Source organism: Nicrophorus vespilloides, unplaced genomic scaffold (genome assembly GCF_001412225.1).
Source record: "Nicrophorus vespilloides isolate i.1.1-1 unplaced genomic scaffold, Nicve_v1.0, whole genome shotgun sequence".
Taxonomy (NCBI): domain Eukaryota; kingdom Metazoa; phylum Arthropoda; class Insecta; order Coleoptera; family Silphidae; genus Nicrophorus; species Nicrophorus vespilloides.
This window is the reverse complement of record NW_017099690.1, coordinates 1,866-25,078: the sequence shown is the minus strand read 5'-3', so window position 1 is coordinate 25,078 and position 23,213 is coordinate 1,866. Positions and strand designations below refer to the sequence as shown.

Genomic DNA, 23,213 nt, shown 5'->3' with positions numbered 1-23,213 from the left:
ATAGAACAAACAATCAAAAAAATATATTATAGTTCAGGAAATCTCACGATAAGGATGATTCATTTACACGAATCCGATTGGCATTGTCCAATTTTAGCAAACACCCTAAATAGAATTGCTTTTTCTTTATTTGTCGCGGCGAACCGAAAGTCGATTGTAGGTGGATGGTTAATTTATTGCTGCTTTTCCTTTTGCCGAAAAGTTTCTCGGTCATTAATTCACGAATGTGTATCGAGCTAATAAAAATAATTGTGGGTATGAGAAATCGGGACACTTGCTAAATGAATCGGACATTTGAATGCCACCGGTGGAGGATGAAGAGAGGTCCAAGAACAACAACAACAAAAAATATTAAGAAACGCGGAGGTGTCGATGTCGCCCACGGCCACTTGGAACTTTAATTGAAGCGAAACTCATTAATTAGTCCTAATCGAGGCCCAACTGGAGAAAAAGAGATAGAGAGAGAAAGAGAGAAAGAAAAAGGTCTCGGTTGGGTTCGCTGCACGTAGACCACCTAGGATCAACATCATCATCTTCAAACGCGAAGAGCGTTCCATCATTTTCCACGGGCGAAACTGCAAATAACGCGAGACGAAGCGAGGGCACATTGTGAAATCCATTTGCTCCTAATCATTTTTATTACCGTTGATCGTTGCGCAATTGAAGAGGTCGAGCGTGAATGTGAGCTTTCGGAGTGTCGGATTACCGCAGCGGGAACGTGCTGTTGGTGACTCATAGACCGTAAATACAATACGTCCACATACATACATACAGTATGTACATATGTACTTTTACATATAATATATATATATATGTACGAGTACGGAAAATAAACATTTCCGAACATTAAGTTATGGCGAACGTACGTAACCTAGATCTTGAACCCCGGACGAAATCGAGCTCCTTCAGGTGTGCGCGGCTTTTCTTGCTGCAATCAAAGTAGATGGGAAAAAAAGACACCGTGCTCGAGCACAAAAGGCCGTCGTGAATGCATCCTGACTGACTTGTCCAGGAAACTGTTAGCATGTCGCAAACGTTCGCTAGATTCGAACCGATTCCAATTCTACTCTTTTTGCTCTTTCTCTTCAAAAAAACCAACAACCAAATCGATTCACGGTTATATTCAATAGTCTCGTTGCCTTCAAAGCGTAAACATTATTGATAATGAGTTATGCGCATCCGTGTATAAGAGTTCATGACTTTACGATAAATTTGAAGCAACGCATTCTAAATTTGAATGCATTCCAAATAATTATCCCATAATTATTAAAAAGAAACAAGACTTAAAAAAACAAGATATTGCACGTTTGATTTCTCATATAAATTTTAAGCATATGGATTATCAAAATTGAAAATTATATATTTGTAATTTTATTACACCGTTTCTAAAACTTTTTGCCAAATATGTTTATGCGTTTAGTCGTAATGCTAACAGTTTTGACACACGGTGACAGCTGTCATTAAAGTGTTACTTGGAAAGCTAATAGAACAAGAAAAACAACATTATTGATGCACCGAATGCAATGGAATTTTCATGACTTTATGATTGGACATTCAAATCTACAGCATTTAGTTTATCTAAATCTGAAATCTCTATATATTGACGAAAACTTGTTTATAGATGTTAAAAGTATGATTAGACAAATAATTTTAAAAATTACCTTTATGGATTTGCAAAGCTTACATTTAGTAAATTCTCTGTTAATGGTTTATTTATTTTACAAAAATATACGTTAAAAGCATTGTATTTATGTAATGAGTCACCGCTTTACGAAATATAGATAAAAAACGAAATAATTAGTAAATACATGAATTTCCTACTTAGACGGAAAGACTGCGGTCAATAGCCCATGTGTTTTATATATGTTATAAATTTGAGTTATTATTCATAAATAATATATTAAATATATATTTAAATATAATTAATGTTACTGAATAATAAAGTACATTAATTTGCTCTCAATGATTTTTTTTCTTGTTTTACTATTAACTATTTATTGATATGTGTGTGCATAAGAAGTGCGAGTAAAAGTCTTGAAAAGAACTGTAGAATAGTCATTAAGTATCCATGAGGGGATAATAAACAAAGTGGCATAATAAAACGCTGAAAGCACTCTATTTATTTAGTTTAATGTCCTTTTACCATAAATAATTGTGAACCAGTTTACAGAAATCTAATAATTGAGCGAATTAACGCTTTTGCGCGAAATCCGCTGCAGCGTTCATCCTTTTAACAATACGCATTATTATATTTTTTAAATAAAAGAACATTCACCAGTACGTAACGTAACATTTACGAAACGCGTATTTAGTAGAATATATTTAAAAAGTTTGGAATGTTATTCAATTCTGGGAAATATATAAATAGTATTTGAAGTAATTGGACGTGAAAACATTAATAGACATGTTTTAGTTCATTCGAATAACAAAGTCAGGCAAATTCCTTTTTTTTTTAAGTTCACCGCTTATTAGTGGAAATAATATATGTTGTCAATACACGCAAACGTAAAGTAGGTACTATTAGTTTAAAAAAAAATAAGAATGCAAAGCAAATATAAGATTTTAACTTGCGAAAATCATGTTCAAGTTACTGGCGCCGGTTTCTACATTAAGTTATCCGATTCATTAAATGTAAAGTACGTTAGATTAAGCTCATCATCGCGATCGCATTTAATCATTGAACTGCACAATTATTCATCCAATTTAGACAAACTCGAACGTTGATGCGGCAAATTACAATTCATAAAATTAAATTACATTATTTTCTCTTTAATTAGCTTCTCGGCGGATCCAAGCCTAGAAGAAACTTGCTTTAATATGAATTAAAAATATAATATTTCCAATACTTTTTAACTAGTATCATTTATTAATAATTTTATACTTTCATATCTAATTGCTTTTATAATTGATTATCATAGTAAGTCGTGAAGTAAGTACGTTGTAACTTAGGTGAAACAAATAATTGTATATAGTCAAAGTACATATACGTGAAATCCATTTTTAGTATGTATTTTCATATATGAAGAAAACCCCTGTTGCATATCTAGTATGTAAACAACAAATTTTAAGTTAAAATCATAAAGTTAAGTTACATGAATATAGTGGTTATAGTATTTATTATTTTATATGATCATTCTAGCATAAACTGAAACTTTTGTGTAAAGATTATTAACTTAAAACTAATCTTAAGAGTTTTACTGAATCAAGTCAAACAATAATTTGCCAATTAAAGTTATCATTATATGTATTTTAGTGTATAATATTGAGTCTCCTACGATCAAATAGTATCTTGAAATTATAAATTAAAGTTCTCAATAGTGCATAGAAAATTATGATATTGGAAATCATGAGTTTCGTGTGATTCAAAGTTTGAAATCATTAGTGCTGCATCGTTGACCTACAGATTAGGCTGATTAGTCAGCATAGATAAATAATAATAACAGAGCGAATTGTCTAGCCCCCAAACGTCGGATTTTTCGTGTTGCGCCTGAGATAAGCACAACCTTGACTCAACTAGCAGAGTAAACACCATTACGGCGCCAATACAAATTGCAAATATTTGCATACGAAATTTCCAGAGCCGAAACGCCACCGGGTCGGGTCGCCTGCTTTCCTTCCTATCGCACCACCGTCATTATTACCATCATCATCATCATCCAGATCAGATTGATCTACTCCTAAGAGTGTTATTAATAAAGGTCCCTGAATCGATTACGAAACGTGCAAGTGTACCGACAGTTTTCGGGGCCAATTGGATTCAATTTAGGAGCGCGCGCGCTTTATTTCCATTTATATATACATATATATTTTTTATTTATTTCGCTCTCCTTCGGCCGCGTTTTGGATGGGGCTAAGAGTGCACTTTGATATGGTACCCGGGTATAAATAAATCGCTGTTGCATTTGTTTCGTTCGGACTTCCTTTTTTTTATTATTATTATTATTTCGTCTCTGCCGTTGTTTTGGCCAGGGTGCCTTGGTTCGTAACAAGTGGAACACAGAGGCGGATTAGTTATCCTTTTCGACGCGCAGGACATTGACACATGTCATTCGATGTTGTAAACACATTTCCATTAATTAGTGGCACGCCAATCTATGGGTAGGAGAAGCAGGGGTTTCGATGGGGTCGGTCTCTGGATAATTTCTGTTGTTCTGGCGTGTTTCTCTCTCTCTCTCTTACACACATACACAAACAAACACTCGAAGGGCTCCGAACCGAGTCCAACGTAAAAGTAGCCATATTGACAATTGGGTATATATATATATATTCACACATAGTGTTATATATACTTTACGTCACGTTATGAAAATCAGGGCAGAGTCTCGAGATGGAAAGAGAGAAAAGGACGGAAGGTACGTGTACGTATCGGGGGGATCGTCTCGCGCCGTGGGATTCAGGTTATATGATGCCTCCGAGAGACTTTTTTTCTCTTCTCTCTCTCCTTTCATTTCTTTCTCGGTTCATCATCATCATCTTGGTTATGGATGAATCTCTCTTGATTATGGATGATGAGTCTTGGGATGCGTTTTGTGATGGGCCACATACCTGGTGTAGCGCCGTCAATCCGTCGACGTTCGCTGTGTTTATATCGGCCCCCTTATCCAATAGATTGAGCACGTCTTCCTTTTCACCCGCGGCGCACGCTGCAAGGAAAACGCAGCCCAAGGAGAACTTGATCTTCCGCGACTTGGGTTGTCGGTCCTTCGGCACTTCGCGGTTCGTCTCCGATTCCTCCCAGCGCCTCAACTGCTCGGCCCTTTTGAACAGGGCCGTGCTCGAGCGCGTCTCTAAAGACATGTTGCACAAGCACGACTCGCCGCACTACTCGCACTTGCAACCATTACTTCACTCTCTTCTTACTGCAAATATAACACACACACACACACACATAAACAGTGACCAGCGCACATACACACGTATATAAATATGTATGTAGTGTGAGTGAGTGAGTGAGAATATGTATGTATCTATATATACACGGATATATGTATACGGCTTGCACACATTCACGCCAGCTCAGACACCACACACTCTTCTCTCTTTCGTTCCACCGATTCGGCGAGACGGCAGCAGCGAAATTGTAGGATCCTTTTTTTGTGCCCCTTTTGACAGAGGGTGCGGTCTACACAAGCGACACAACAACGACTGACTCACAGCGACACCTTTACAGTTCTCCGATAATCAAATCCCTACCACTTTACACAGTACTACCAACAATTCTCACCTTACCATTATTGAGCCTATTTGTCGATCCTACACATCGTATTCATGCGAGAACTAGGGATAGCTTAAGGGCACCTAATTATACCTTTCATAAACACAAATATTTATAATACTTCATCTGTCCGAAAATAAGAGTCCCATTTGAAAAATTAGGTTTTTTTTTAATTTACGAGTAGAAAAATATAAGAAAAAGGATCAAGTCTGCTTCGATAAATGTTCACAAGAAACAATGACAAAATTAAAAAATTAAGCAATTATGTAAGAAGTAAAGTTTTGTTTTTTTTTTTGCAAAGAATGATCAGTAAATCTATCAATATTCTTTACCGTTCCAATATATAAGATCGATAAGCAATGAAAAAGTGCCTGAAATATAATCATTTAAAAAAAATAATGGTCAGGGCCGCATTAAGGTTAACATGGATTAATAAATAAGACGGCCCTGTTAACGATATATCATTCAGAAAGTACATATTTAAAAGAGTGTAATATAGTTAATAGTCGATATTTATAAATTAATTTCACATTCAACATTCCATTAAAGCTAGTATCATAATACTATATCAATACAATAAACTATTCGAAATGGGGATTTGATCTGTTGCAATATTGGTAACAATATTCTAGATAGTTACAAACATACAAATTAAAGAATGTTTATTAAGTATTACCAACATTCTTTACTTTTCCACTAATGCATACAATTTATTATATTAAGCATTTATAGTTTTTTTTAATGTCTATGATAGAAATGTACAGATTTATATTTGTATCATGATATATATCTTAAAGAATCTGGAACTCCGACAACAAAATTATGAATATTATTATAGATATATTTCATAACATTTTTAATTTATGTTTTTTTTTATCTTATAATGGTAGTAAATGACTGATAATTTGTATAAAATATCTTAAAATAACTTCATATTATTTAACTGTTTGAAGAGTCAGAAATTTCTAAATTTATAGACAACTGAATCAGATAACTACGTCAGCTGAATCAACATCGGATGGTATCACCAAATTAAAGGGTAATTCCTTTTTCGTGAACATTTTCTAGAAAATTATAATAATGCCTCAATAGGCATGTTCCACCGCCCCTCAAAGATTTAAAGTCTATTACAACCTACCCAGTATGTCAAACACAAAACATAATGTAACTAATTATTCTACTTTGTATCGCAAAAGCCTATAATAAATTGTGTATATTTTATTTCAAATATAGACCAGCAACCCACAATACAACAAAATAAATTAATAGATTGAAAACGTTAAATGTGATTTAATTAATCCTTATATACTTTCAATAAGATTATAGACGTGAAAGTGTAATTTTAATAAACGAATTATATTAATTTGTAAATCACATACAGATGATTATTTTCTCAATAAAATTTTTGTTTATTATGGACAATTTCCATTCTAAATACGAATATCCTACTTTTGTTTTTATTAGTTAATGTTAAATTGAAATTTTGTCTATAAATATTACTGATAATAAGTATATATTGCATAAAATATTCAAGTCACAGAATAACAGAATGCCTCCTAACAAGAAACTTCGTTAAGAGGCTCACAAATCTTTGTTTTTAAATTAATTAGTAAATCTACTTGGAACTATATCACTTATGATACACTTTGTGTGTGTAGCATTCATAAATAATTATAATTAGAAACTTAACAATCATGCATTTGGAAATTAACGTTAATATGGGGTGAAAATTAAAATGTTTACAAACGAAGCTAACGTCATTTAAGTTTGTTGAATGTTTTCATCAATATTTACTATATAAAGTTTAATGATTCATGTTATAAATGCAGTTTTAATAATAATAATATAATATCTTAAGCAATCAGTTCTGTTAGACAAGAAACGTTAGCAATTTGTTTTTACTGTGCCATCAAATGCCGCACCTTCAAGGTAGCATAGACCACTCCTCTAAGATGACCATCTTTCGCTACTTTCACATGTCTTCACTATTTGAAAAGCCTATTGATCTTAAATATGCAAATAGTTATATAATTAAATAATTAATAATAAAAAAAACTATTGTATAATTCACAAGTTCCATAGATTAAACATATTACATAATCAACAACATATTTAGCTAATATAATTTTGTTATTTTTTAGAAATTAACAAGATATAAGAATTTTAACAGATAACAAATTTGGTTTAGAAACAAAAATATAGGGGAAACACAATATTGAAATTAGTTTTCCTAATGTTGGTCATTCCGATTATGTGAAAGCAGCCAATGGCAACGGTCGCCGGCAAATATTTTCATATAATTTATGTAACATTTCGTTAATATTTCTGTAGCCATCTGAAGGAAGCAAGTAATCGGCAGTTCCTAGTGGAAAATAAAAAGGAAATCGTGAATTTCTCAGTGAAAACACGTTCGTCCGTTGACAAGTAAGTAATATTGAGGTATTAAAAAGTACTTTCGAAAATTGTAGATGGCCACCGGGTTTTGTCGGTGATTGCGCAGACACGGCCATCTTCTCGTCAGTTATTTTGTAAGCGTTCGGCCGCGAAACCAGACGTACGTTTGGCAGTATTCAGCAGCTTCGTTACATCGTACCTTTTTTAATGTCGAAAATCATATTTCAACATTGAAAATGAGCTACTACAAGCCTAGGTAATATTCGTTGTTTTTTCTCGTACAATTCTCACGCATTTATATGTAAAATTTTCATAAAAGTTGAAAACGTGCTGACGCCACGCCATTTTGGTGCGACGCATACACTGATTTCTCACATTTTTCAACATCTGAACGTCTTTGTGTTACTCGAACATGCTTCTTTTTATTGTTTGGGTGTCAGACTAGACGGAGATTATAAAAAAATGTCCAATTTCCACATGTATCAGAAACACGCATTTTCTCGTACACACTAAATCTTGGGCACATTTTCACCATGTCGTCAAGAACATGCATTATTGATTTTCTTTTCTCCTGAACAGTTACAATCAAACTGTGGCAATGTCTCGTGGAGGTAGGGGTGGATTCTCTTCATCCAGGGGATCCTCGTACAGAGGTTCCTCTCGGGGATCATCTTGGACTGGCAGCAGGGGCAGCTACTCATCATCCTCGAGAGGCAATGGACGAGGAAAATTCTCCAATTCCTTTTCAAACAGCTCATTTGATTCGCGCTCCAAATATCCTAGCTCTGATAAATATGCTGGATCAAGGAGCCATAATGATGAATACAGAAAATCCTACAAACCAGTAAGTTTATTATTAATCTTCACTTGATTATTTCGTCTTTGTGTTACTCGATTATGTTTTAATAGTATTTGGGTGTCAGACAAGACGTATAGAAAATATCCAAATATTCCACAAGCAGTAAAAGCAATTATTTTTATATAGCTTACTAAATTTTGGATACAATCTGACTTTGACAAAGGTTAACAAACTTAGGTTTTTGTCCTAATTATATGTTTATATTGCTGATCAAAGGTCAACTTTTTGATAATGGACTTTGAATTTGTATAAAAAGATAATTTTATAATAAGTATCAAATGGCATGAAAACATGTTCAGGTTAGAAACTGATATAAAATCTATTAAGGTTATGTTAGATAAGCAATCTACATTCAAATATCAAGTGATTTGTTTATGTATCATATATCTAATGTAGATATATTAATCATAAATTGCAACAATATATCATGTTTCTTATTTACAGCTGATATATTAAATGCATACTTTTGAATGCAAAGTTACATAAGCGTCACTATTACATAGTCATGCACATGTAATTTTTTATGGGGTTATATAAATCTTTTTATTACTGCACATGTGCAGAGCTTTCTCAGATGCAGTCTTTTGAGGTCATAAGGCGTGCCATGGCGCCATCTTTGCTATTTACTTTATATTTTAATTTTTATATATGACCTAAGTTTGTAACTTAACCATTGTTTTTAATTTATATATATAGTAAATGTAATAGTTATGATATTATATGAATGTCTTGTTTGTTTATAGGAATCTGGAAGTTATTCCAACAAAGATCACAGATCGCCTGATAGAAAACGAATGAGAACTGAAGTAAGTTTCATCGAGTGCACCCGTGTATAAATGTATTATTGCCTTACAGGAGAGTATACCTATGAGAAAAATAAGCAATACCGAATTTAGACGTATTATTAAATGCCATATTCGATGTAAATATGCTCAAGATATCCGAAAGTAATCTGAGCGATGCACATACAGACCTAAATCAAAACAGTCAAATAAACGAATAGACGTATTCCCGTTTCAAAGATAACCTAGATCAAAGCCATTAAAAGCAAAAATGCGAGTTGGATTTTAGACTTTTGTGTTTTTTTAATGTATTAGAACGAATAGGAAAAAGCATAAACTAAAATCATCATTGAAATGGAAAAAAATCAAAAAGCATGCGAGACACTTTCCGGACGAGGAAGTGCACAATAAAAAGCCGTATTTCGTATTTCAAAATAAAAGTATGTAGAGAATGAATGAATGAATTTCATGAAGCATTTGATACATGCTGTACGTGTTATGTTCAAATCTCGTTTAAATTAGACAACGTAGAAAAGATTTTGATTTTGGTTCAAGGGATAGAAAAATGTTATGAGCAGATTGAATGACTTTAATCAGTTATATATATATATACATACACGATGGGAACACGTTAAAGGACGTATATTCTTATATATTCTTTGTTTGTTTAAATTTAGAAAGTTTGATGCTACGATTTTTGATAGACTCGATGTCTGATGATGATCGAAAAGATATAGTGTGTCTTTAGGGAATCCTTATATATACTTATACATATTATATGTAACAATAAGTGTGTATATATATAGAGAGTTGCTGCTATGTATGCGCAATGAAGTGATTATAACATAAACATTGTAATTGTTGTTCAGTCAAGTCACGAGAGAAGCTTTGGTAGTGGATCCAGAGAGTACAACAGTAGTCGCTACGAGTCTGATCGGAGAAGTTTCTCTAGCGATGGAAGATCGAGCGGACCGTTTAGTGGTCGCAAAGAAGAATTTCGAAAGCCGCCGCCGCCGCCCCCGCCGATATCGAGCAGTCCCCGCGGTGGATATCGTGGAAGAGTGAGCTCTCGTGGGATGATACGAAGCCGGCTCAGAGAAAGGCCGTTGAGTAGTAGTGTACGTCGTACGCGTCTCCTTGAGAGTTCGTACGGCGTCAGGAGGCGCGTACTTACTGGACGCACGCACGACTACGCCAGGAGACTAAAAATATCCAAAATGAGGAGGTAAATACATATATACAAAACCAAAAAAAAAATATACCAAAAAAAACAATCAATATCAATCAATGTATACTATAATAATAGTGGGGCTGCCGCAACAACGATTCAGTTTTATCTCCCTCTGTCAAAGTGCGCGTGCCAGCAAACTCAATATTATTGCACAATAACCCTTTGGCGGCACACCAAAATGTGGCTTAGTCTCCTCTCACCTCTCCTCCAACCTCTAGATTTCAAGTTTCAGTGGAGTGATTTTCTGAATTTGAAACGAACTAGACTTGGTACGGAGATGCATAGATATAACATGTATATGTATATATACATTGGAAGATGATGGAGGATATATCATGTATTATATATAAAGATGAGAAACTCCGTAGAACGAGCTGCATTTATTAATAATAATAATTACTATAGAGATTTAGAGAACAAAACGTAACAAAAACATGGTTTCAAAATGGTGGATAGAAGTGAGATGATGGATTGCTTGAAAATTGTACCAGAGACAAAATCAAATCAGAAATACCGTCTTAGTGTTACTTGAATAGGAACATCCATCTTATTTGAGTGTCAGACAAGACGAATACTATAAAATCCCAATATTCCACAAGCCTTTTCATATTGCTCTCAATTAAACGCTTACTAAATTTGGGAAACAGACGATACTAACTATTATACCTGGATATGTTTTGAAATCATGTTATTTGTTTATTTCCCTCCCTTTTAGCTGCTCATTTCTCTATATCCATGTCATGCTTTAATCAACAAAACCGTATTTTATTTAGCGTGATTCGCAGAAAGAAAGAAGAGACCAGCGACAAGGAGGAGGAGGACGACGAGGAAGATAGTGACATCGATATGGCCGATGAGAAAACTATCATAAAGAGCGAGGATGTGGAAGACGAAGTGCGGGAGCACAAGTCTAGCGATGAAACTGAGAAGAAAACCACGCCGAAGAAGACCTCCCCCAAAAAGGAGGAAGAGGTTGCCTCGGACAAAGAAGATTCGAAGGACGACGACACGGACGAGAAGAACAAGAGCTTCATCAAACTCACCTGTCCGCACTGTCTGACGCGTTCCACTACCTTTGCCAAATATAGTATGCATTTGCATAGTGGACGTCACGCTTCGGCCATGAGGAGGGTCGCCATGAAACAGAAGAGTATTCTGAGTCAAATGAGGCTGGTCCAAAGGCGCGCCCAGCGTGAACTCGAGAAGAACGCAAGCGATTTGGCTCTGCGCACTAGCTGGTGTCCCCTCTGCAAACTAAACTATAAACAAGCAAAACTGACACATCAAACATCTCAGGCTCATAAGGATATGAAGAAATTCTTGATGCCTTACTGCAAGATATGCAAATTGACATTCAAGAGCCCAATGCTGTATGAAAGTCATTGCTGCTCGATTGAACACATAAAACGTAAGTCAACCGCAACAGGCGGTGATGATATATCCGACAAGGAGGAAACTGAGGAGGATTTGGAAAATTTCATGACTATTGATTCCGTAGGCGATATGGATGGTAAGTTGATATATTTATATATACAATTCAAGTACATGTTATTTAATCTAATTTTTATTTCATAGAAGAAGGTGATACTGCTGAGAAGAAAGAAGGTGGTGATTCTAAATCTAAGGAGCACATCAATGTTGGTATAGAAAATATTAAAAAAGTTGAGGTACACTATTGCGACCTGTGCCGCTTGTACTTGCCGCGTGTATCTGAAGACGAAGAAATGAATAAAATATTAGTCAGGCATTGCAGACAACGTACCCATTTACAAAAGTACATAAGGTACAAGGAAGATAGGGAACTGGCCAAGAAGGCCGAGAAACTGCAACGCAAGGAGACCGCGGAAAAGGAGAAAGAAAAAGAGGAGGAAGCTTCGCACAAAGAAACCGACGATAAAATTGATGATCCTTCCGTTGAGAAGAAGAAAGAGAACGACATTCCTAAGAAGGATGGAGCCTCGGAGGATACGGAGACTGCGAATGTCGAGGAAGAGAAGATATGGGCAGATGTTGATAAAGACTTGGGAGATATATTAGCCGAGGCCGAGTCCGGAACAAAGAGTTCCGATGAGGATGAGGATTCCGTGGCGAACGGGGAAAGATATGATCGGTATAATTCACATTAAATTCATCCTGAAACTCTGCTTTACAAACTTTCTCATTTCAGGTTTAAGTATAGTGAGAAAAACGGGAAGAAAATGAAAGTGAAAGTCGAAGAAAAAGACGAAGAGACAAAGAAACTGGAAGATGCTGAAGCTGAAAAATAGAGAGATATGTGCTCTGTTCAACGTGAATTTGTGTTGTAAATGTGTATTTTTTTCTTTTTTAATGCCTATTTGATTAGTGTGTTCGAATGAATTAGGTTTATTTTTTTTTTAATTACTGATAATCGTTTATGTATTATTATAATAAATTGAATATATAAGAATACTATTTAAATTAGATACTATATATAATAGAATAAATGTATTCAATCACTACAAATATATTTATTATTAATAATCAATAGAAAGACCTGTTTCAAATTAAAATACTGAAATCATGTTTTGTTGTTAATAATTTAACCAGTTAAAATATATGATACAAATTATTGTGGATATATAAAGAAGATACATTCATTATATGTTATATATACATATTGTCTATACAAAACTGCTTAAAAAATTATATTAAAAATAAATTGTTATACATAGATCACATAGCTATGATATTCTATAGACTAATTTTCTATATATTTCCGCTTCCTAACTCATTTATTTCAATCCTTTGAATATATTATTAGTACATTTACTAATATAAATGATATCAATACTTTTGTGGATTATTTAAAGTACATTTGAAAGCTTTCATAATTGAAATAAATGGATAAATTCTCTCCATACAATAACATAGAAATAGTTGACGTATTCATAGATGAACATAACCTAAAACAAGTATACATATTTTGATTATAATTCTATCTTTTAATATATAAGATCAGTATTATAAAATGCCTAAATCAAATGATAGCGAACATGTCCTATCCAACAGATTGACGAAAGTGATAGAAACTAGGTTCGAAAACGATCAAGTAAGATATCCAATGCATATAGTACAAACAATAACATATATATTTTGAGTAGGAAACTTTAGAGGCCCTCCGTCAATTATCATCATTCTACAAGGATAACACATTACAAGCAAGGCGAAACTTGAGGAGTCAAATAGAGAAACGAAGTTTACTGATCAACGAGAACTTTCTATCTGCATTCAGAGAAGTGAAGGAGTCATTCGATGATGTATACAATGATGTGGCAGACATGAGCAAATCAATAAGGGATATGACCAACAGATTGCAGAACGCCAGAATCCAAACTAAACATTTGCTAGACCAAACGAACAGTTTAAATAATGAAAGGTAAATTATACAATTTTTGAAATTGTGTAATTATGAAATGTTTTCCAGCATCAATAATGAAATGCAGATACAGGTGGCAACAGCTTTCATAAATAAATTCCAGTTGACTCAGGATGAGCTTGTCGCATTACATGGATCCAAAACGAGGAAGGACTCCACTGTTACAATGGATATTTTCAAAGCACTGGATAAGGTTCAGACCATACATGCTAACTGTAAACTGCTCATGCAGTCTGGTCACCAGACTTTGGCTTCTGATATTATGGAGCAAATGACTTTGCATCAAGTGGGTATAATATAAATGGACGTATGTTGTTGTGAATTAAGCTGTTTGCGATGTGCAGGAAGGAGCTTTGGAGAGGTTGTATCGTTGGTCGCAGAATCACTGCAGGAACGTGGATAATCCAGAATTGACGGAGATTATACAAAAGGCCATGGAGCGGTTGCAGGATCGACCGGTTTTGTTTAAGTAATTTTATTTTACATGAACATGAAGGAAGAAGTTTTAATATCATGAAATTTGCTTTGTAGGTACGTTATAGATGAGTATTGTATATCTAGAAGGGCTACTTTGGTGGGGGAATTCATCGATGCTTTAACGAGAGGTGGGCCTTCTGGAAATCCATCTCCAATTGAAATGAGAGCGCACGATCCTCAGATCTACATTACCGATATGCTCGCTTGGTTAAATAAAGCTATTCCAGTCGAGAAGCAGAAACTGAATACGCTCTTAGCTAAATGCACTAAAATTGGTAGGTATATTCTGACAATAAGCTTATATTCTAAAACCCTATATTACTCGGAATACAATACTTTGCAAATAATGTGTGTTGTGTAGTCTATATAGTTTATTCAATATGTTTCTTATCTTAGATACTAGTCAGGATCTGGAAAACGCATTATCCAGTATTTGCGAAGGAATATGTCAACCATTGAAGATCAGGATCGAAAAGATTTTGGCGGTACCAATCGAAGCCTCCATCTTCTACGCTGTTACCAATTTGATACGTTATTACAGAAAGACGATGGCAAAGGTATAACTAGCATACTATTAATAAATTAAGGTGTGAATGTTTGATAATTGCAGGTAACTTCTGGTGGATTACTGGAGTCCACGATGTTGGAACTGCAAGAAAAGTCGGAGACCGCTTTCCTGCAATCTTTGCAGAACCAGGTGACGAATATGCTGGTCAGGGTTGAAGCTCCACCCAGGGATTTATCACCAACGCATTCTATAAACAACTTACTGTGCGTCCTGAGGGATATTCTTTCTACAGCTAGTATGAGCGAGGGCAGGGAGTCGGATATGGGAAGAGTACGTTCGATAATGGTACATGGTAATGTGGGTAAATTAAGTATGATTCGTTTCGTATTGTAGATCGCCCAAACTGTAATGGAACCTCTTCTCCGGGCGATGAACGAACAGGCGTCCAGGTTACCTCCCACAGATATGGCTGTCTACATGTTGAATTGCATGTATTCCATGTACACGTGCCTTTCGCTTTACCAATACATGGAGGATAGATTGGAACGTCTGCAAGCCCAATCAGAGGCCCAGATAGATACCCTGACTTCTGAGCAGGCCAGCTCTTTGGTGGCCATACTCAATTTGGGACCTATCTACACCATTCTGCAGGATAGCAGCCACGGACCTCTATCTTCTATACCCGGCATGGAACCAAGCAATTTAAGGAACTTCTTGGTAAACCATAATAATACGCAACAGCAAAACGCAAATCTTAATCTCATTCTTTGATTCAGATCAAAATGGATACATTGGCGACGAAGCCGGAGAGCATGCTGCTTCCGCAAATCAACCTTTTATCCTCTTCGCAACACAAGAAATCGGTTCAAAAGAGGGCATTCGACGTGCTGATTGCCATATACAAGCAACTATACGAAGCTGTCTACAATCCAGCGAACCTCTACGAAAACCCCGAAACGATCTTCAACAAATCCCCAGACGAATTGCTTACCTTAATGTCCAACGCCAAATAAATAAATAGACAAACAAACAAAACAAAAAAAACAGTGATTTCATTTTTCCATACATTTTATTGATAATACAAGATACAATAATTAATTAATATTTCTTTCACATTTTATGGAATCTTTTTGGACTCTCAATCTCTACACAAATATAATCCTTACACAAAAATCAACTGAAGCACAATAAAAATGGAATTTCATTCAGAATACCAAAAGAAAAAGATAAAATCTTACAAAAAAAAAAATAATAATAAGAACAAGTTAAAGTGTGAACCTAGGGGGTGGCGAGAGAAAACTGAATCTACTCATTGCATCTTATCGAGACTTTTTGAAAGTCCTCGGTCGAAACTTTGTTTCTTCCAACAAACATATCTCATACAACCAAAATTTACAAGTTATATATAAAATTTCAATTTTCCCTAATATTTCTCAAATTTTCCAATCGTTTTTTTTCTCATTAAAATCGTGATATAAATAACAATTGCTGTTATCGATTTACGTTTCGTATTCATTATTGCATCATTAACAATTATTTTATTTTTTTTCTTTATTTTTTTTTTGGCTTTCATTGTTAACAATCAACTCTTACTCATTAAAATTGATTTACTTAGTTTTATATACATACAATTTGTATAAAATGATAAATTTAGAATATTCCGCGCCAGTCAAATAGATGGGACACGGATCTACGCACCCCATCATTCCCAATCATTGGCTCTCTCTCTCTCTACTCCTCCAGTTCTCGCTATCTCTCACTTTTGTTTTATTCTCAGCTCCGTGTCTTCTGAGGTCAAAGACCATTGCGCAATCCATTTTTATCAAAAATATTTAAGAGAAACAACCCCTTCTTCTACTCAGCAAAGAAAAGGCCACATCTTCTTACGATCGTTTGTTTATTTTTGTTTGTGCTATTCAAACTCAATTGAGATTTCGCTACGCAAAGGAATATATTACACATATAAATATATATGCAACCAAAAGAATTGAGAAAATCATAATAAAATCTTAAACTTTAATAGAAAATAAATAATTAGAATTAACTACAAACTATATATTCTACATATATTACTCCTCGTTTCAGTTTTTGTTATACAACAATTATTTGCTTAATAATCATGCGCGAAATGGTTTCGCGCATTCAATTGTTTTCATAATACTTGATTTTTTTTTTTTGAATAGCCATCGCAGCCAACGACAACTCCGCTAAAAGAAAAAATGAATAGTTAACTAATAATATTACACACGAAAGTTCATATTATATATTTTGTTTTGTAATAGAATGTAAATATATATTTTTTATTTAATAATAATATATATATATATATAATATGCATGTCTCTCTTATAACAGTTATCATCTAGAAATGATTAGCTCAACCATTTAAAAATTATTATTCATTGAGATCCGCTTTTGCTTTGAAATTGAATTTGTTTGATCGGTGCGAGGGGGGATGGTTAATGCCACCTCCGCACGTCCTCATTTTGTGTTATTCTTTTTGATTGAAAATAAATTAAAATGTGCACTCCTCTCTTCACCGTACTCGGTTATGTAACTTCACCCAAGACAGATTAAAATAATTAAAAAAAAAAACAAAAAAAAAATTGCCGTTCATCATTTCAATTAGTACCACAGCATTGATCACAATTACATCACTCGGAACAAGTAGATTGTACGCGAAAATTAGTCATCGTGCTGTTGCTTGGACCAAGGCACAGGATCCAACACAGATCGTCTTTAAGACAGAAAACTCGTAACCATGTGTTGATCTTCCTTTCATTTTCTTTTTGTTTGTTTTACTCTAATCCTAATTACATATATTAGATTATTATTCCACAGTGAATTTCATTGCATTTAAAAAATAATAATATACATTTTACAAAATATAATAAACAAATAATAAAACATTATAAATATAACACATAAGGGAAGGAAGCCCAGAAAGAAAGAGCTGTTTCTGTTTGGTGTTTTATTAAATTTGATTTGAGCATTACCCAATGATAATATAACAGATTTTTCAGTTCCTTTCAGGGCTTCTTTCGAAAAAAAAAATAATAATAATGGCAGTCAAACATAATGAACAATATATTTCGTGTGTTATTGAAACGATGCTGCTCCATCTAATTGGGACTTTGTAGTTTGATGCGACCCAAAGATGCAGCAGCAACATAAGTGATATAATTTTTAATAATTTCTTCCTGTTAAACTGTTTCACAATTTAAGAACGAAATTGAACATGGAGAATACATGATACAGAGATTCTAAGCACACGAAATATAACATAATATAATTGCAAATTTTAGTACATCATCATCATATATAGTAGTAGTACATTGGACTAGGCTTACAGTCTATAAAATAGGCATTTCTTCATCATTTCCTTTCAAATATATATTGCATATATCTAATATAATTTCAATCTGGCTTCGATGATTTTATCGTTAAACGCAACAAAGTTGTTAAGAGTTAAGTACGTCGTATATATATCTTAAAAATTGGTGTTCACAACAAGTTGTACTCTTTTTCGTTCCGTTTAGCATTTTGATTCATCGAAGCGCAAATATTGCCACAGGTCAGGTCAAAACGATACTCTGCTCCAATCTAAAACACCACGCACGTCGCTTCCATAGAGAAACCAGCAGAAACAATTCTCAACAATGTACTAATCGTAACAATCCCTCACTGACCGAAAAATTTACTAATAATAATAATAATATTTCGAATTGCGCCAACTCCACTAACTGAAAACAATTGATCTAACAAATTAATACTTTTTTTCTTTGGAACGAAGTGTTTGTAACACACAGTTTATGATTTCATAACGATTAATTAATTTCAACGTATTGCATACTAAAAATTAACGCAGCCAATTTATTTATTTATATTTTCCTAATATAAACACATTTTGGCACTTATGTTTTATAACAAATTTTGTTGCATCTGCTGATTCCCATATGGAATAACGTCATTATTTATTTAAGATATCCTTACTATCTGTTAAATTAATTTAAGTGATTCATTGTCTTTTAATTTGTTTAGTTTTTTTTCAGTTAAACATCGACTTTGATTTACAAGTTTCGAATGTTTTATCGGACGAGTCATATATTTGTTGTTTGTTCGTCGATCGCCTTAAAATCGAGGAACACATTTCATTCATCTACTTCACCCCTCACCAAAACATGTATACATAAAGTTTCATTTATTTAACTCTCTTTAAATTTTATTTAATTTATTAGTTGGCAGTAATTTAGAAGACACCATGATTGTGATATGATTTTCGTTCACTTTATACAATAGTTTTGGTAATTTTGTTGCTTCTTCTTAAAAGAACGTAACAAATATTGATGAACAGATAAATAAATAACAGACACCAGTTCAATCGATTTGACGCGAAGAAATTAAAATGCACATAATAAAAAAATAGTTTGTTTGTTGTTTCATTATTTTCTGTTGTATATGAAAAATTATAATTAAATTAAATAAATATAATCTGCTTTGTATATATATATATATAATATGTATGTATATATAGGTATATGTAATTAATAATATTGTTGTTGAACTTATGATCAATAATCAAATAATACAGCTAAACATGAAAGAACGTTTGTATTTTTTTTGTTTGAAGTCACTCGAATGCCCCCAAAAAACATAAATGTTTATATCATATATAATTATATTCATAAGATTGCCGATGGTGTCTCAAGTACTTATTAGTTTACTTAAACAAATACATTTGGACCCAATCATTTGGATTTATATAACAGATGATTTCGAAGAAACGACAAATGAAGATTACATGTGTGTATGAACGAACGAAAGAAGAAATGAATTGGAACCGAAATCGGTATGAAACTTAGCATTATTAAGATTGCGGCGCGACATTCGCAGGTACTTTCGTTTCAGTTGCATCATCTCACACACCCAACAGCATCGAACCAGTTGTTGTTGTTGTTGTTAGAGAAAAGACGCACCATTCATTTTGTACTGTCGGCAAGAGAAATCACTTCCTTAGATTGGTTCCAATTTTATCTCCGAATCAGTTTTCGCCGACGATCAAATTGCATAATACCATTAGTCTGTTTGAATTAATTCTCTGAAAATTGAATGCGATTTAAGAAGAACGACAGCATATACAAATTAGTTTAAATATGATTTGTGCTTGTTTGTTTGTTTGTTTTTTTCAACGAAAGAAAATGAAAACAAAAAAAATAATTAAAATAAATACATCTTCGGTATGAGACTAGAAGTAATAAATATGAAATGCAATTTGAGTATTATTCAATAAAATTGAAATCAATCCAATTATATACAAAAGAAAAATAATATTCGAAGTCGATGAGAGCGTGAATCCGTAATGCTCGTATGGAATTAAGTACAGTAATTTGCATGCTGCGCGAGAGATTCACGCTCGGATCGAGATCGAACACAAAAAATAATATATAAACTTAACACGTCAAAATATATATATTATTTCTTTCGTTCCGTGTTTCTTTTTCTTTTCTCCGTTGCTTTTTTTTTTCTTCTCTTTCTTCTTTTAACGTTTAACAGAATAAATTAATAAAAACAATCTAGTAGAGAGCATGCATTAATTGGCTTTGGGGACGACGTCATCGACTAACGATATACTAACTTGTTCGTGCTTCTTGTAGACTGCAGCGGTTTCATCGGTGCCCTGATTCGAGTCATCGTAACCAGAATCCGAGCTGCTATCGCTGTAGCCTTTCGATGAACCCTTGGTAGCCGCGTTCGACTCCACTGAAGGAGATCGCAACTTGCACTGGGCAGCCAACCGCGCCCTGCACGGTTTCCAGTAGCGCTCGTCAATCAGCATCTCACCGTTGGGACCCTCGAAGATTATACCACAGCAAATCTTCAGCCTATAAAATAAAAGGGGATAAGTTTAGATAAATTAAACCTAAATAAATCCGTTTGATATTACTTTTTCCAGTAGTCCATGTCGATGAACTCGCTGACTTCGGAGGTGGTAGTGCTCCGTCTCTTGGCTTGAGACTTATGCCTCCTGCTCGTGCTACTGGTTACAACAACCACAGACTCCTCGCAATCGCTGGCACCGGGGCTGTTGGTACGGCTGGAACCACCGCTTGTCACGTTCTCCGAAAGGTAGTCCACATCGGCCATCTCCACGTCCTGTCCTCCGTCGCTCTTGTCGTCCGACAGCGTCGGGCTCATCTCCCTCTCGTACTGCTTTTTCTTCTTCTGTTGTTGCTGCTTCGCCTCACCCTCGGCCGCCTGTTTTTTGTGCTTGCTTTTGAACTTGGTCATCGACTTCATACCGGGTCCGGCGCGCGAATCCACCACCTGTTTTTGGTACCACAAATACATTTTATTTTGTTGCAACATTCAAACACCACAAGAAAAAATAAATATATGTATATATATATATTGTTTTAAACTTAATATATATATTTTAATTAAAATCAGTTTTCTCGTAAACGCACAGATCGGTGGATTCAATAAAACTAATCGACGATTATAAACAAACTAAAACAAAAGGTGTAACAATTCCATTGACTACACCGTTCCTTCACGCCTACTGATTTTATTTTAACAAACAAATAACTAATCGTTATTTGAGTTGCCTACTGTAACATGAATACATTTCACCTCAACAAAAGATTGCATTTCCATAAACAAATACAACATTATATCTTTGTTTATGGATGGGTCCCAATTACACCGATATAACAAAATATATAGTGTGGCAATTGGATATACGCTATTCACCGATGACACGTACTTTTCTTATCAGTTATATAAATAAAAATTATATAATGTAGATCTGTTAAATGAAATTGTGGAATCATCCAATATCTCAAATTATAATTTCATTTAGAGTACTAATTGGCCTCTCGACCTTTTCTGATACGAGTGGTTCGTTACAATGAAACCCAATTTAGAGTGCATTCGATTAAAATCCAATTTTAAGTAGTTTTTCATGGATATTTGAGTGGTTATTGTTAGAAAACTGTTTCTAATAAACATTCATTGTTTTACATAAATCATGTTAATATATATATATAGCAAGTGAGGGAACAAATAAAGTGAAAAACTACTGCATTATCATATGAAAATAAATCATTGTTCCATTATTTGCCATTGTATTTAGTGATAACCTTACTGTTCATGAAACCGATTAGAATTGCAAAACATAAAAAAAAAGAGGAACTTACGTGTTTCCAGTTCCTCTCTGAACCCGCTGGTAATTTCTTCCACCTTTTCACTAATAGAACACAAGCGTTGCAAATCTCCCCCTGCCTTGGTCCAGGCAATTGGAAGCATTTGTTGAAGTCTTCTTCATACTTTTTACTATCGGTAAAACGGGAACTATAAAAAAAAATAAACGAACATATTTATTAGTAAAACAAAATTTCATTTTTGAATAAATATTATATACATCTTAGGCAATCTCGTATAAAGCAACTGGAAATATTAAGATGTATGCAGATATATGATGTATAAATTTTAGATTAGAATTTCGTATATTACCTGCTCGATTTGGCTTTGCATATGCAACAGCCAGTCGATGATCTGTAGACTTTTGGTTTATGGAAAGGAAACATTTTTGTTTGGATTATGTAGCTTAAGAACTAAGCAAATCTGGAACAAAAAGAAACATACGTTAATTGCATTCGATCACATATTAGACGGCATTTGGTAATTCGGAGGACGCCGACCTCTCTAGTGTTTATCAATTGAGAGAAGCATGTGTGTATGATAGGAGATGTTGTGGTGGTTCCTAGAACACAGGCATTTACAAAATAAAACATCGAAGGAAGCGATTCGAGTCTTTTCGGCCAGTCATTGACCATAGCTCAGGTGTATATATATATAGGGTTCATTGTCTGTCCAAGGCCGTCCATAAACCTTACCGCATGTGAAACGATTTGAATATATTCGTTGGATAACGAACGAACGTACGTACAACGCGAATCAGTGGCATTCTTTGAGAGTGGTTTTTCTGTGGCGAACGTCGTCGAGCCTGGCCTAGGTCAGTGAGCAGTTCAGCATTCTGCCAATACGTTTTCACTTTTATTTTGGGAACTTCGCTTGCTCCAATTATTGGTGGAGCCCAGTAGTACATGATAATCTCCTATGGAAAGATCAGATTTTTCCGATCGGTTTACGCAACTTATTGTTTTTTTTTCTCTTTCTCTCTCTCGACTGGTTCTAAATATAGCCACAGACAGGCGTACAGACGTGTGTGTGGAGGAGACTGAGCCAGTGCTGCTGCAGTTTTCCATCTTTCTTTCTCTCGTTCATTCAAACTGCATCCGACCTTCCACCACCTCCGGCCGATTTGTCCGCGCACTTTTCTCACCTGTTGC

General features: G+C 34.4%; 4 protein-coding genes across 6 annotated transcripts in view; 2 read left to right on the top strand and 2 right to left on the bottom strand.

The window, feature by feature from the left end:
* LOC108565232 (protein phosphatase 1 regulatory subunit 12A) overlaps positions 1-5,145 on the bottom strand; it is a 32,390-nt gene extending 27,245 nt beyond the window's left edge. The window contains exon 1 of the mRNA XM_017924576.1: positions 4,546-5,145. Coding sequence (XP_017780065.1) covers positions 4,546-4,797 — 252 coding nt within the window. The 5' untranslated portion in view covers positions 4,798-5,145. The remainder of the gene's footprint in view (positions 1-4,545) is intronic.
* A 2,582-nt stretch (positions 5,146-7,727) lies between these two features.
* LOC108565237 (zinc finger protein on ecdysone puffs-like) lies at positions 7,728-12,914 on the top strand. 2 transcript variants are annotated; one of them, XM_017924583.1, is made up of 7 exons: positions 7,728-7,865; positions 8,189-8,453; positions 9,212-9,274; positions 10,120-10,475; positions 11,267-11,991; positions 12,057-12,591; positions 12,649-12,914. In XM_017924583.1, the coding sequence occupies exons 1-7, from the start codon at positions 7,846-7,848 to the stop codon at positions 12,746-12,748; spliced, it is 2,064 nt and encodes a 687-aa protein (XP_017780072.1). In that variant the 5' UTR covers positions 7,728-7,845; the 3' UTR covers positions 12,749-12,914. The 2 variants fall into 2 exon arrangements, with proteins under 2 accessions (XP_017780072.1, XP_017780071.1); XM_017924582.1 differs by having other exon boundaries at positions 11,255-11,991.
* A 447-nt stretch (positions 12,915-13,361) lies between these two features.
* Positions 13,362-15,910, top strand: LOC108565234 (conserved oligomeric Golgi complex subunit 6). The gene is made up of 9 exons (XM_017924579.1): positions 13,362-13,551; positions 13,604-13,878; positions 13,927-14,164; positions 14,223-14,347; positions 14,410-14,630; positions 14,752-14,912; positions 14,966-15,193; positions 15,257-15,580; positions 15,640-15,910. Exons 1-9 carry the CDS (start codon positions 13,471-13,473, stop codon positions 15,874-15,876), a joined length of 1,890 nt encoding a protein of 629 aa, XP_017780068.1. The 5' UTR covers positions 13,362-13,470; the 3' UTR covers positions 15,877-15,910.
* A 9-nt stretch (positions 15,911-15,919) lies between these two features.
* On the bottom strand, positions 15,920-22,485 carry LOC108565235 (protein FAM60A; the record flags this gene model as incomplete). Of its 2 annotated transcripts, none has more annotated exon segments than XM_017924580.1 (5): positions 15,920-17,070; positions 20,498-20,744; positions 20,807-21,186; positions 22,059-22,212; positions 22,375-22,485. In XM_017924580.1, coding segments are annotated over 5 exon segments (945 nt in total). In that variant the 3' UTR covers positions 15,920-16,980.
* Positions 22,486-23,213: the final 728 nt, after the last annotated feature.